The sequence below is a fragment of the Chroicocephalus ridibundus genome, chromosome Z (genome assembly GCF_963924245.1).
Source record: "Chroicocephalus ridibundus chromosome Z, bChrRid1.1, whole genome shotgun sequence".
NCBI classification, from domain to species: domain Eukaryota; kingdom Metazoa; phylum Chordata; class Aves; order Charadriiformes; family Laridae; genus Chroicocephalus; species Chroicocephalus ridibundus.
Genome location: NC_086316.1, coordinates 84,360,187 through 84,375,658, shown reverse-complemented (window position 1 = coordinate 84,375,658; position 15,472 = coordinate 84,360,187). Strand labels below are relative to the sequence as shown.

Genomic DNA, 15,472 nt, shown 5'->3' with positions numbered 1-15,472 from the left:
TTAAAAGCAGACACCGAGTTGTGCTTTCTAGCAGAGCAACCTAGTTAATTGTGGGTGTAAACGGTGGAAGAAGCTGGCCTTAAGATATCGCCTTGCTAAGGGGCACAGCATCGAGTGTGGTGGGTTTTTATCCTTGCTTACACATCCAACTCCTCTGAGAGCAGCTTCCTGAGCCAGCAGATGGAAGAGGGACGAGATCACACCATCCAGACAGGTGACTGGACGCAGCAGAGCCGAGCCTCTTCTCCTCTTGTTCCTTCAATCCCTTGTATCCAAACAGGATCTGTCTCCTAAAGACATCGAGAAAGGAAAGGTTTATAAATGCGAAAACATCGCAAAGCGGGAGAGAGGTGGGTGGTTAGTTGGGACCTCTAGCCCTTTACAGTGTTTTCCAGCAGCCGTCTCCGAAGCCGTGCAGAGGACTTGAGAGCTGCTCCTCCTGTTTTCCAGGTGGGAAAGGCCATCCCAGATAGCGGAAATAGCTTCCTCAGTCCAGAGAGCTCAGGTAGTCAGAGGTCTCTGCTCTCGCTGCTGGGTCAAACTGGCAGAATGATGAAGAGATTAATTTCCTGGTCTGCCACAGGCTCCCGGTGCGGCCCCGCGCAAGCCATGTGGGTTTTTCTTTACTACTGTGCCCCCTCTTTGAAAAATGAACTTTAATAGCACCTTCAGAACTCCAGGATTCATTAAAGTGTGTTATTAAAGGCTGTGACGCTGGTGTTGGGTGCACCCAATAGGAGAGACAAAAAGCACCGCATTGGTGAGCTCGGTGAATTTGAGCCATCCAGAACCATCATAAATCTCTCTTTTTTTTTTTTTTTTTTTTTTTTTGAATAAAATAATAACTCAGAAGAGGTGGTCAGAGCTATCAAGCATTTATAAAGTGTCTGAGCTTCTGCTCCTGGAGGCAAAATTCCTCTGCAATGAACGTGAAGTTTGCACAAAAATAAAAGACCAGACTGGAAGAGGTTTGCCTTCAGCAGAAACGAATTCCCAGGGGATAACCGGCAATGAAGCTCTTCCCAGACAAAACTTGTGGTCGATGAACGTGTTGCTGGGCCTGAGCCCTTTGCTGCTGAACTCTTTGGAGACTTCAGGTCGGTCTGGAAGAAGGGATAAGGCTCACGCCAGGCTGCAGACTCCTTTAGAATCATCCTCTCCGTGATTTTTCTCCGTCAAGACTGAAGCGTTTCCCTAATCGTGGTATTTCCTGAGTGTTTGAGGGATCCTGGAGCCCAACCGTCTGTTAAAGCGAGAGCGCAGGGCCAGCGCTGACGAGCGAAGCGGCCTGCTCCGTGGCTGGGTGACCTCTCCCTGCACCAGGGGTGTGAGCAGCCCGGAGATGAAACCGCTGGCATTTAAAAACCAGGCAGTTGCAGCCTCGCCATTTCACCAGGTGCTGCAGCTTTGCAAAATACGCTTCCCTGTCTTTTTTTTTATTACGTTTTTCACGTTGATGGAGAAAGAGCGGAGGTGTAGAGCGTGTTGGTGACCTGCCTGTGGCAAAGCCGGCTTGTCCCCATCGCATCTTCCCAGACCCGCTCCGAGGTTTGAACCCCTGGCACTTGTCCGGGGCTGTGGCAGCGCCTTTGGGGCTGGAGGCTCACTGCAAAGCTACATCCAGCTTCGGACAGATTCGGTTTTATTTATGTGAAATTCCTTCTCTGTTAATTATTCATTGCTTTAACACGGGGAGGAAAGGCTTGCTGCAGAAACGGCCAGGTACAGTGACACCGCAGCCCCGGCCAGACCCGAGGATCGTGCCCAGCCGGAGCACGTGGTGACTCCCGCACGGCCCAGGGGGAAAGTCCAGCTTCCAGGTCCTTGGGACAACTCTGCGGGCAAAAATTCAGGACCTGGGGTTGTATTTTAGCAACAGCGAACTCCGTGCTGATGGGCATTTTTTAGTTGTCAGAATTAACGCTCCATATTTTTGCATTACCTGCCACCGCGCCCCGCGCAGGCAGTGCCACGTCCGGGAGACATCCAGCGAAAGCACAAGCCTTTCCCAGCAAACCTCAATACACGCACAGAGGGAGTCTAAACTACTTCGAACCTTGTTCCTAATTTTGAGGCATGAGGTTGACTCAGCTCTCGTTTTACCCCTGGCGCCACCTGCGCCCTCAGCGGTAGATCCTGCTGCCGAGTGTTTCCGCGGAGGATTTCAGGAGGGGGTTATTGGGGTTAATGTCCGGCTCCTGCGTCGAAATTCAACGCTGTAACCGCAGTTGGGGGGTCAGGGGATTTCACTGCAGAAACGCTGGTTTCTCCTGCCCATCTGAATTCAACAGCAAACTTGCCTTCACTCCTGTACCTAAATAAATGCCCAAAGCTGCTGTGAAACGACGGAGTGCCTGTTGCAGAGCAGAAAAACTCCGTTTCTAGCCACCAGCACAAGCCCCAGCACCCTTCCCACCTCCCTGAGCCCTCCAGAGCCCTTCACTGCTCTGTGCCGTCGTCCAGCCGTCTGTCCCTGGGGTCTCCATGTGTTTTTGCGCCACAGGGACAAAGCTGGAACCTGTGAGCATCTGGGAGAGCACACGCATCTCCAACACCTGTACTTGCAAGGAAAATAAACCTGGTATTTGGTTAATTTTCACCTCTAAGTGCCTTCAACATGAATGCAATACGTAGTACCATAAAATGCTATTTAAGAGCCAGCGCTTGTTAAATATTACGATCAACGCAAGTTTTGATTCCCAAATGGAAAGGAGCCTCCCGAACGAGAGAATTTCAGGCAACTCAGCACTTAGGACACACTTCAGGGATTTCCTATGTATTTTGGGGTTTTTAGTTTCTATCTTTAATTAAAGTTTTAGATTAATGGCAAATCACACGCGGCACCAGCTGGTATTTCATGGGAACGGCTGTGCTTTGCCTCTGGGCTATCACTGCTACCCAGGCTTCACTGAAACCTTTGCTCCGTGCCAGTGCTTCACATTTTGTTTCTACCGTTGATTTAATAAAAGGAGAGGAGCAAGTTTTGTTTGCCCAACAAAGCTATCTTGGAGGCTTTGCAGAGATTACGCTGCCTAATGTGTTACCCAGGGTAAGTTCTGGACAGGGTGCAGGTTTTTCTCCCCTTCTTTGCTCCTTTCCAATCTTCCCCCGGAGCCACCTGCAATTTATTTGGATTCATCAAGGACATAAAGAGCTGGAAAAGAGAGATATCTGCGATGCTGGCTGTCCTCCTACCGTAATTGGCGCTGCTCCTTGCTAGGGTCCTGGGGAGGGGGGCAGAAAGGCAAAAGACACCAAAATGGGGGGTGTTTTCAGCCCCCAAGGGACGAGGAGCGGAGGGTGAGATGCCACCAGCGTGGCTTTAAAGGCTGTGGGTGCCCTGTGCGTGGCACAGCCCGAAGCCACGGCAGGGGGGATCCCCCCTGATGGAGTAAACAACTGTGGCAGGGAATGGGCCCTGCTGAGGGCGTTTTCCGCCTGCTTAGTTAATATGCAAAATGCCCTGAACGATAATGAATAGCAGTAGTGATTACTTAGGAATACTTTGGATTTGCATCATCCTTCTCGGGCCCAAAGAAAGTGCCTTCCAAGCAGGAATTGAGGCATGGGGTGCTCCCAGGGGATGGAGGGAGGCGGCGTGGCTACGGATTGACGGGCTGGGGACCATTTTTTGGCTGTTTCTGCACAATTTTTTGGCCAATTCCCGACGTCAGGGTGACACACCACCAGCGCCCCGGAGCACAGCCGTGGTGGTGGGAACCCAAAGCCACCTCCAGGCAGGAGAAGATGGAGAAAATCCCGTCGCTGGTGGGTTCCTTGAGTGTGTTTCCAGCGGGCTCATGCGGGCGCGACTCCTGGTGCCAGGGCCCGTCACAGGCTCCCACAGGAAGGCCATTCTTTGCACCCCCATAGATGTATGAAGACGGCAGGGCCTGAAACCACTGAGGGGCACCTTCTTGGGGCTTAATGACTTAATTCCGTGGAAAAGGACGAAGAATAAAAGGGGGGGGGGGAAATACCCTAAACCCACCAGCAAATGCAGGGCGTTTCAGCACCTCAAGTGAAGGAAGTGCGACGGCTCCCTCACGCTGGAGCTGAGGAGAGCCGAGCTCAGCCGAGCTCAGCCGAACCGAGCCGAGCTCAGCCGAGCCGAGCAGAACCGAACGGAGCCGAGCTCAGCCGAGCCGAGCAGAACCGAACGGAGCCGAGCTCAGCCGAACCGAGCCGAGCTCAGCCGAGCTGAGCAGAACCGAACGGAGCCGAGCTCAGCCGAACCGAGCCGAGCTCAGCCGAGCCGAGCAGAACCGAACGGAGCCGAACCGAGTCCAGCCGAACGGAGCCCAGCCGAACCGAGCCGAGTCCAGCCGAACGGAGCCGAACCGAACGGAGCCGAGTTCAGCCGAGCCGAACCGAGCCGAGTCCAGCCGAACGGAGCCGAACGGGACGGAGCCGAGCCCAGCCGAGCCGAACCGAGCCGAGCCGACTGCAGCCGAGCCGAGCCGAACCGAGCCGACTCCAGCCGAGCCGAACGGAACGGAGCCAAGCCCAGCCGAACCGAGACGAGTCCAGCCGAACCGAGCCGGACGGAGCCGAACTCAACCGAGTCCAGCCGAAGGGAGCCCAGCCGTGCCGTGCCCGGCCGCACCGCCTCATACCTGAGCGGGGCGCGGCGGAGGCGGAGCGGTACCGCTTCCTCCTCCTCCTTCTGCCCCCCCGCTCCGCGCCGCTCCCTTCTCTTCTCCTTCCCCGCGCCCCGGCCGGCGGCGACGGGTGTAAAGGTCGGTCTGTCGATCGGTCTGTCCGGCAGTCGGTTGGTTCGGCGGCGCCGCTCGCTGCCTGCCGGCCCCATGCCCCACGCCTAGCGCCGCCCGCCCCGGCCATGTCCGCCGCGCAGCTCTACACCAAGGTGAGCGGGGCGGGCGCCTGTCCTCGAGGGGGGGGTATCTTCTCTGTGTTTTGGGGGGTTGTTTCGCAGTCACGGAGGGGAACCGCAACTTTCCCCGCACCCTTCGGTGCCCGGGGAGAGGAGAAACCCCACCGCCCGCCCTGGGAGCCGGGACGGGGGTGCCGTGAGGGAGCTGGTTTCTGTGGGGAAGGGACAGGGGTTTCATGAGGTGACCGATTTTCTGTGGGGAAGGGACAGGGGTTTCATGAGGTGGCCGATTTTCTGTGGGGAAGGGACAGGGGTTTCGTGAAGGGGCCGGTTTCGGTGGGGAAGGGGCGGGGGTGCCGTGAGGGGGCTGGTTTCTGTGGGGAAGGGCGAACTTCGCCCGTGGGTCACGGCGGCCTTGGCCTCGTCCTTCGTGGGGTCCGTCCCTGGAGCAGGTGAACACGCAGCCAAAACACGCTCAGCTTCCCCAAGTCCTCATAGAATAATTTATTTTCCCTCCTATTCCTAAAACACCAGGGTGAGGGAGGGGGGAAAAGCAGTCCTTACAACTGCCGTAACTCACCGAAATGCTCCGAAGGTGCCCGATTTCCAGCGTCCTTTTTTTTTTTTTTTTTTTTTTTTGTTCTGCAACTCCCGAATATTACTCCCTCGGCAGGGGTCCGACCAAGCGCACCCGCTTCCTCATGGCAGCGAGGGAAGGTAACATGGCTGATGGCCTGGCAGGGTGCTGCGCGCCGCCGGGCTGGCACGGATATGCCAGCGGGATGGCAGCCAGCCGCCCTCCCCGTCGCTTCCCAGAGAGAACCACAGCTCTCCTCCGAAAAAGTGGCCTTTGTGACCATGGGAAGCTGGGCTGCTGATTTTTTTTAAGCAGAGCCTGGGATCTAGACAAGATCTTTTCTTTTTAATTATTTTGTGGCTGTGGGATATTTGGGCAGGGTGCAGGGTATTCCCGCTCTTTGGCCAAAGCGGGCTGGAGATGCACCCTGTGTGGTTTGGGGGGTTTCTGCCCGTCCCCCCCCCCCAGCGAGATATTTGTGTCTGGAGAGATCTTTCCTGATTGACTTGGTTGGATGAAAGAGCTCCTCGCGCACAGCCGGAGATCAGCCCAGTATGGAGCGATAACTGATACGGAGAGAGCACTCTCCCTGCGCTCCGCATCTTCCTGAGGCTGCCCGGGAGTGCTACGGGATCCAGGGAATGTGCTTAGTAAAAGCCATCAATAACACTAGGCAGGGGCTCATCGAGAAAAGTGCTTGGCTTCAGAATGGTTTTTGCTGAAAGGCTGTGAAGTGCCAGCATCGTCTACTGTACTAATGAGAATTTTAGTATTTTAATGTTTTAAATTTTTCCTGTGACCGTGGTCAGCGTGGAGGCGCTGCCAGGCTGGCACCAGCCCTCTCAAGGAACCACTTTTTGTCTCCGTGCCGGTCTCTCAGGCTTAATTTTGCTGCAGATGTCTGCGTTTGCAACTCATTTTGCGAACGGCTTTTGTGTTAAGTCGGGGGTTGCCGCTTATTTTTTTGGCCGTTGTTATCAAATGGAGGCAGGATGATGTGTGAATCTGGAGGCTCCTCCTTTGAACTTGTGGGAATTTAAGAAGCCCCTCTGGATTGAGCTGGGCTGTCTGTGAGCGGGCTGACCTCTGTCCTTCTCGGGAGCATTTCAAAAGCAAAGTCTCAGGTTTGGAAAACCTTTTTCCTTTGGAAGATCTGAAGGGGAGCACAAGGAAAGCCGTGGCTAAACTGCTCTGACGTGCCGACCGCAGCATCTCATCGGATGAGTGCATGGATGCGATGGCAAGCATCCGCAGGGAGGAGGGAAGCTGGCTGCAAGCGCTGTGTTATCCGTATCTATGGGCTGGTTATAACAACCAGGTTAACTGATTCTTAACTTGATGAACAGGTAATTAGTCTGTGCTGTGTTTTGATGAGGTTTATACTCCTGTTCATCCGCTGAATGGGTATAAGATGCCTGCCTGGGCATCGCTTGTGATCCTGTTGCCGTACAAGGACTTTTCGATGAGGCACTTGAGAAGTGACAATTTGGTGACAATCTGTGCATGTCATTAAATTTATTGTTAATGACAACAAAGATTCTTGATGAGAGCTGGTGTTTCAGTCAGCACTGGCCCTTCTGCTGGTGTCCGTCTGTCTTGCGGGGACGTTTTGGGGACACAGCTGTTGTGGTAGGTGGTGGGGCCACTGATGGTGCTTGGAACCCGTATAGGTCATCTGTGGGGCTATGTGCTGGTGTTGCGATGAAATTTAGGACTGTCCTGCTGGATCTCCTTCTGTGTGGGGCTTCTGTGCTGGCTCTGGGCTTTGAAGCAGCAAGAAAATGTTTCCTGGGACTTTGAGTATATAAGAAAAAGAGCAAAGACAGCTTAAAAAAACCACAACAAACCCAACAGCCTTAAGATGCTGAGGGTGTGGGCTGCTGATGGAGGTCTCAAGGTGAAGTGGATATGTTGCTCTGTAGCCTACTCTTAGAAAGCATTAAGGAGGGTCACTTGCACATCACCTCTGTGAGGATGAGGGCATTTGGCCCTGTGGCCTTATAGCTCATATATGGTAGAGAGGCCTCCGAGAGTATGGTGGGGAGAAGACAACCTGCCATGGAGGGCTGACCTGCCCCGGGCAGTTGGGTGTTGATGCACCATCTGTGCGCGGCTGCCAGAAGATGCTCTTGCAGGCTGGCATGGGGGTGAACAGAGGAAAGGAGGGGGGAAGAGCGGGAGAGCTTCAATGGGGTGTTACAGTTCAGGAGATGACTCTCCAAGCGCAGAGGTGGGGCCTCCTAGATCACCTTGTCAGCAGGGTGGGGGTGAAGCTCTTTGAGGGAAGGCGGACAATCCGGCTCGCTGGAATCAATACAGCTGTCTTGCTAAAAGCCTATTGATCTGATGCTCTGTGTTGCATTAGCGCAACCACAACGGTACCTCCATTGGAGTCCTTCCTCCTCCTGGTTGAACCAGGATGAAAGAAACTGCTGGGGAGCTGCTTCGGAGCCGCCGAATGGGACTTCTCAGGTCCTCCCACCTCTCCTTCCTCTTGGGCTGTAATGGGAGCTGCTATGTGTTGTGTAGAGAGTCCTTAACTTGTACTTGATGCTTGCAGAAGATCTCCTGGGACCTTGTGGGACATGTAATATTTTCTCGGTGCTTAAGTTGGTGCTTGTTAAGCCACGCCAATGACTGTGCTGTGTTAGGCTCAGCGCTGCCCTGAGGAGCACTTAAACTGGAGGGAAACCCATCCTGGAAACACCAGCAGCCGTGAGTTACTGGTGAAGGCCCTGTCCATGCGGGATCTCACTTGTGCCCCTTTAAGAGCAGGGATTACTGGTGTTTAATAGCCCCCATCAAACAAGTTAATTAACGGCTGTGCCTAATTATGAGCATGTGAGTAGTTCCAAAACTGCATCAACCTTCAGGCATGTAGGACTCCACTTGGGTAAATATTTATGGGGAGACCATTGTAAGACTCTTCTTGCTCACGATGCGGTACCTGGGGACTTTGGCTGTGGATTTATTTTGTTGCAGAAGCAAAGATGAATTTAGTGCAACTTGCATGCTAGCAGAAGAGGAACTGCATGGTAAAGGGTGCAGACTTGGTCCTGGAGCCCCTGGCACCAGCGCGTGCAAGGGGAGAAGGCAGCATTGAGGATTCCCACCTGGAAAAAACTGTTCCAGGTGGAGCTTTGCCTAACCTGTGTGTGGCCCTGTTACCCCGTGAAAACATCTTTCTAAGGCTGCCTGAGGATGGTCCTGCTCCTGCCGTGTCCCCAGCGTTCCTGCTGGAGCATGGCAGTGGTGGGATGTGCCCAGCCAGACTGGTTGCAGCTGGGCAGAGGCGCTGCTCAAACCCTATTTGGTTGAAAAAAAGGCATCTCCCCGCATGCGATGCTCTTTCCTTCCTCTCCGGCCAGAGCCCTCCAAAGAAACCTGTTGCTGATGCAGCTAAACGCCAGCCGAGGTAACTGCAGTCCAATCCCCGTAAGCCTGTGCAGATGCCAGCATTACTCTGTAATGAGATAACAGGGACGCTCTGCTCCGCTGAGCTGGGTGCTGGGCAGCATGGAGGGAGGACATCGCCCCTGGAAGATGCCGTCTCCAGCAACGGTTTGATTTGCAGCATTAAACTGGAGATTAGACTTGTTTGCATGGCTGGCCTTCGTTATTGCAAGGTGAAGCTCTTTATATTACTAAACCAAATATAATTGCTTTTGCATCTGGATGTTCTGCTCTCTTAAAGGTACTTCTTAAAATATGTTAATTGTTAATTTAAGCATAGCCTCTGAACCTAATGCAAAATAGTGCTTCTGCCAGGCTAGGGAGTAAGCTGTGCCTTTCTGTTCCTGGGGTGTTGTGCAGCTCGAGATAGGCTCTTCAGAAGGTTTGCAAGCTCTGGATGAGCAAGAAACCAGATTATTTCTTTCTTTCCCCCCATCTCCCCCTCCTGTTGTGCAAAGTGACTGTTACATGCCAAGTATTTTTTAATAGACGATAGAACTTAATGCATTAAAAAATCCTCTTCTAATGGCTAGTGTTGGATGTAGGAGAAACTCTCTGGTTTTCACTTAAGTTGTCGTATTAAATAAAGTAGCTGGAATGAATTGGTGGTTTCTGACCCTGGGGAGAAACTTTTCAAAAGCGAATATTGCCAGTGTGATCGCACACTGATTGAATCAATGAATTGGCATAAACCTTCTGGCATAAAACCTTTCTGAAAATTATTTATCCTCCAAGGCTCAGGGAGGATTCATCCTTAGCGGGTGTCTGTGTGCTGGGTTGGGGTTGAGGAGCAGCTGGGAAGGAGCAGAGAAGATTTTCTGTGTATGATGTAGAAAACATTGTTGGGAATAAGTGTGGGGGACAGGGAAAGTTTGGGGTTTGGTTCCAGGACATCCGCGGGAACTCTGATGCAGAGCTCTTAGGGCTGCGGAGCTTCTGAACTCCTGCTGCTGCTGTTAGGAAAAGCAGGTTATACTTGAAGTTTTTGGTGTTTTTATTCTTCTTTATTTTAGATTATGAGGGCAAGTCTGGGTCATGCCACAAAGGGCAGGGTCGGCTTGGAAGCCACGCTGGGATTTTTATTTAAAGATGGATCCATCGGCGTCCCTGGTCTCCTCCTGATCCTGCCTCATTATTAGCTGCAGTTGCAGAGAGAAAATCGTTGAAATGTAAAATATGATTGCCAAGGGCATTGCCACCTCCACTACCGCTTGGGGACCTTCTCAGCTTCCCCAAGATGGCGTGGAGGAGAGCAAAGCAAAACCAGACTTGGGGGTTTAAATACAATTCATTCCACTGGTTACATGGCCTTGAGTAGGTTCAAGGGTGGTGAGAGATGGGTGCTGGTGGCTTTGCGGGCATTTGCCTCTCTCGGCGGGCAGGAGGTGGCTGGAGTTTGCCCCGTGCTCCACTGGCGTCGTGTGGATGGATGTCCTGCTGCAGGGCACGCCACGGGCTTTGTGCTGCAAAAATAACCACATTTTCTGTTCATGCCGTTGTTCATCTCAGTTGTGCATTTAACAGCGTCTCTGCTGGGGTTAGATGAGAGCCACTGAGTTAAGGAGTATGGAGCTCAGCGCTGATGCTGGGACACAGCCCTGGGAATGGCTCCAGCAGGGCTTAATTAACTTGATTCCTGCTTTATGCCCTTTTGCTGACTGGGACTAGTCAACTTGCTTTTTTTAAAAAATTGTTTTTAAGAATTCCTACCCTGATACTGTTTTAAGCTTGTGAAATTGGGGATGGGGGGGTGGGCGTGCGTGAAATCCCACTGCGCACATCCCAAGTTGCAGCACTATGCTGGGTTAACTCCAGGGTGAAGGATGGAAACTTGGGGACAGCAGCGGGTCAGGAGCCCGAAGCAACACGTGGCTCGTGCTGGTCTTGTGGGGTGGAATGGGATGGGATGAGTCAGTCCTACCCTCTTCTGCCCCGAGGAAGGTGTTTAACTGAGGGCATTTGTCACAGGCAGCCTGGCTGCCGTTGAGGAATGTATTTACAATGGAGGATTTTTGCTTCATTATTCTTCTCTCCTGCCAATAACCAGGCCTAGGAAATTACAACCCTGAACATGAATGCATGCATCCCTTCTGCTGACTAAGAAAGAAGGCTATGTGTGTTTGTATCTGTATTTATTTTTTTTTTATGTATATATTTGAAGCTGATCTCAGTTTGCTATAGTGCAGTGCAGTTCTAGGCACATTAGGCTTTTAATTTATATGCCAATTGGTTTGTAGCTCTGGCCAAAAAAGGAGTAGTGTACCCTTACTCAGATAGTTGTTCGGGAAGGAAACCACAGGAATAGCCTAACTTTAGCATGAAAGGTGGACTTTGACCTTCTGAGTTAGTCAGCAGTGTAATAAATAGCAGGTAGCATAGGTAAAGCCCTGAGTTGAGTTTTTTGTGGTGTTATTATCTGCTCTTTGACCCATTCTGCAAACAGAGGCATTTTGTGGTGGTTAAAGGAACATCAGCATGAACTACAATCCAGGTCAGAAAAATGGCTGCTTTGGTTGCAGCAAGGCCCCAAGCTTTGGCAGACACGTGAAATGTTTGCAAAACATTTCAGTGAGGAATTTGGTATTTAGCAAAACTGGAAAAAAAAATTCACTGTGAGCTTTCTCGGTCTCAAGTTGGTTGTGTAAAGCGATTGCCCTCATATGCCTCTGGCTTGCTGCAGGACACATCTTGTGGGGTAGAGTTGGGTTGGGTTTTGGCTTAGCCTGGTCCTCTGGAAATGAGCAGAGACCCATCCAGAGATGGTGGCAGGGCTGGGGAGGACCATGGGGTGGTGGGTGATGGGTTTTACGCGGCCTTCCTCATTTGAATGCTCTTTAATGTGATGCCCAGGTCATGGTAAACTCATCAGTTTTACTGAGGAGGCTATTAAGGATTTGATATTTCTGGTCTTTGCCTTTCCTGGGGTATCCAGAGGGCTTGGAGAGGAACATCCCTACAGGGAAGAGTGTGCAGCCTGGAAATGTGACCTTTTCTCCAGCTGTGCGCTCCTTTTTGTCTTTGACTTGGCCATGTCCAAAGCCTTCTGCAGCCGACTGAAACCCGTGACTCATGGGAATAGGTTAAACGTGTCAAAGGCTGGACTATAGGACTATAAGCAACGTAAATCTATAAACCCTTACTATAAGGAATATAAGCCCTTAATTGCAGGGTATGGCTCCAAACCCATGTCTTGGTGCAGGGTGGTGGGGTTGCAGTGCAGCTCCTCCAGCAGTGTGTGCTCCTGACCCGCTGTGCCACCATCCTTCACCACTTTTAACCAAATCCCCGTTTGATTTTTTAAAAAAAATTATTTAATTTTTCCTCCATGAGCAGCTTTTTAGTACTGGCTTTTAGTCTCTTGCGCTTATCTGTATGAAACCGATGGTGCTGTTAGGACATTCAGACCCTGTTCTGGCAATTATAGCAGATCACCAACTGTGTGACATGTCTTGCTGCCCACTTCCACTCGATTTATGGTGCAGGGCGGGTTGTAGGATACCCTGGCCATGTCGTCCTTTAATGCACGGCCATCACCACCTTCTTCAGTTCATAATTCCTGTTCCCGTATGGGCACTGGTGGTGGTACCAGTGGGGTGGTTTCGTGTTGTCAGGGTGCTTGGTGTTGGTGTGCTCCAGGTGTTTGGTATTAATGTGGCTTGGCTCCTCAATAGATGTGTGCTGTGTCCACCTGTCTCTCCTGGCTTTTGGATGTTCCTCTTGGCTCTCATCCATCTTTCTGCCCATGAGTCTCTGTTTGCCACGTGCTTCCAGCTTAGCTCTTCCTTGAAAACATGTCTTCTCCATGCTTGAGGTTGAGCAGCCCTTTCAGCTCATGACTGCTTCCCATCCTGCTGAACTACAGGCAGCCCCATGGGGCTGGTGGCCTTGTGAAGGGGTACGTTTCACTTGGTGGCTCCACCGAGGTGTGGAGCCAGTGCTTAAAGCCAGCTAATCCATACCTTCACCCTTCCCGTGAGTCATCGCCCAAGCTCCCTTACGATAGTCCCATGAGGTGCTGGTAGGGTGTGCTAACCACCGTTTACAGGGCTGTTGGGAGCAGGATGTGTTGTGGGTGAATCACGGCCGCTACTTATCAAAATGACATGTTACATCTCGGGGATGTGTCCTGGCGAGTCACTGCTCTTCAAAGACAAAAAGACCCTTAATATATTTAAAGATGGCTTTTAAAAATCATGAAGGACAGTCATGGGAATGTCCGGTTTCTTGTGAAAGCCACACAGGGACGATTTCAGGTGTCTCAGGCAAACCTTCAGCTGCCAAATCCCTGAGCAGGCAGCCAGGGCCTCTGAGATATGTCTTAGCAAATGAGTGTTGGAAGCTGTTTAGGGAAAAAAAAAATAAAAATAAAAAAAAAAATCTGATCCCCGTGCCTGTCACAAAGCCGGTCGCTGGTGCTACGCCCCAAGCGAGCAGAAAGTTGGTGTAAGCATATCTCAAGGCAGCGAGTGGATGCTGAGATACTGAGGTGATGGAAGCTATAATTTTCAATCTAATTAAGCTGAGTAGCTCCCTCATGGATTTATGCTTCTTAATTACTTTGAGCTCTGATAACGCGGGTGCTGTAGGTGTCGCTGGTTTTTGGGCAAGCAAGTGTGATGTCCAGCTTGGACAGAGCAGCAGTGCCCACCTGCTGTCCATGGGGACAACGGAGGTCTTAGTAAAGGACTTAATCTCTTGGTGGGGTAGAGATGAAGAGCTGGAGGTGGCTTTCACGAGGCAGTACTGGACTACTGTGGTCTTGGACTAGTCCTACGTCTCACGGTGGGACCATAAGTCCTGTTTTAGAGACAAGGTGGAGGTGCAGGAGGGGAAGGTCCTGCTCCAGACCCCAACGAGATACTGGTGTGGCTCTTACTAGTCTGTCCCATGGTTGTGGGGTGCCCATTTCTTGCCTAGCTGATATCTGCTTTCACCACCATGTTCAGCGGTAAGAAATAAAATAACGAAGGAAATTAAAGACCAAGTGCTCCTCATCCTGTGTCACCATGATGTCACCTTGCTTTCCTGTCTGCACCTGGCCTTGTAAGAAATCACTTCTCTACTGGGATAGGCCATCAACTACCATCTGGTAGTTAATGGTACCAACAAAGCCTGTTTTGGTTGAAGCAAGAGCTTTAACACCACTAAAAAGCTCTTCCAGAAGCAATGTCTGCACAGGGTGTGAACATCTCACCCAGGGACTGGTGGAGAGCTGCCCTTGGGTCGTCTGCAGGGACTTTCCTACTCCCAATATTGGGGTTTTCTCCCCCAGAATCTGGTGTTGCAGAGATGTAGTTTGCTTTTCCTCTCCTGTCTGGCTGTGACACCCTTAGGGGCAGCTGAGGACATGTTGCTTGTGGCTGGATGGCTTTCAGGGGTGTGAAGTTCCTGTGTGAAGGACTCTGCTTTTGGGCTGAGCCTGCCCTCGGCTCTCCTGCAGCCAGTGTTTTATGGCCCTGGGTGTTATAAAGACCCTGGCCAGAGAGCCGGGAAGGTCATGGAGGCAGAGCTCTTGAAATAAAATACTTCCTTTTTTAATAAAGAAAAAGAAGAAGAGGAGGAAAAAAAAAAACCAAAAAAGAAAAGGGGCGGGGGGGGGAGAAGAACCTGGTTGTCTTAAGTGTGCAAATCTGAATTCCAGAAAATATTGATACTTGAGGTTAAATAAAGGGCTGGTGTTTTGGGTGCAACTGGTGGCAGGAATGGCTTTTGCCTTGGGGGTGACTTCTGCCACCTGGACCCTCGCCTGCTCGCCAGGAGCTGCTTTGAAGCCTTGTGTGCTCTCACCGTGCCAAAATAAACTGGGAGTCAAGGCTGTCGGAGCTAATCTTCATCCTTTCACGCTTCGCCCTCTGTGCTGCCGTTTCAGTGAGTGATGGCCGTGCTCGTACCCGTTTATTTTAGGGAAATCCCTCCCCCAGGTTGGGAGTGTGGGGACCATCCCCGTGATTCCAGATGGACACGAGCAGCACTGCCCAGCTTTGAGAAACCTGAAATATCCACTTGCTCAACCCTCGAGGTGGGTTCAAATCATCTTTAGGAACAAAACTTGCTTGAATGTACCTTTCAGCACTGGATGCTCCGTGCTGGAGAAGATGAGATGGCTCAGGCTGCACAACTCCTCGCAGTCCCCAAAGGCTGCGAGCAGAAAAGCTGCAAGCAGGCTTTTCCTCCCCGAGTGCTGCTGCACCGGCATTTGCATCCTAAATTCCAGCACCGGGCAGAAAAACCGCTGATCTTGCCCAAACGCAGCCTCCCAGGGCTGCCCTTTTTGTCCGAGGAACAGTATGATGCAGAAATCCATATTTGAAAAAAAAAAAGTCTATTATCAGAGACAGGATATTCTATACACCAAAAAGTCCATAGACTCTTCAAGCTTTCACTGTTTTTTTTTTTAATTATTTTTTTTTATTTTTAATTATTTGTCTGAAAATGGTGCTGCCTCCTGTCAGACTTTGCTCTGGTACAAAGTTTCAGGGCTGGAAAGTCATGTGAAGTAAATCAGCGGAATGCAAATTCTGCTGTTACTTGCTAAACTTTGCTCGGATCTCATCTAATCACTGACCTGATAAGTACTTTGGAGCTTCAGCTCTTTTCCTGCGAGGAGG

At 51.3% G+C, this 15,472-nt stretch overlaps 1 protein-coding gene across 4 annotated transcripts in view; it reads left to right on the top strand.

The window, feature by feature from the left end:
* The first annotated feature begins 4,706 nt into the window (after positions 1-4,706).
* The window catches only part of MYO5B (myosin VB), a 159,354-nt gene continuing 148,588 nt past the window's right edge, over positions 4,707-15,472 (top strand). For all 4 annotated transcript variants that reach the window (XM_063319465.1, XM_063319464.1, XM_063319468.1 and 1 more), the window contains exon 1: positions 4,707-4,867. In XM_063319465.1, coding sequence (XP_063175535.1) covers positions 4,841-4,867 — 27 coding nt within the window. In that variant the 5' untranslated portion in view covers positions 4,707-4,840. The remainder of the gene's footprint in view (positions 4,868-15,472) is intronic.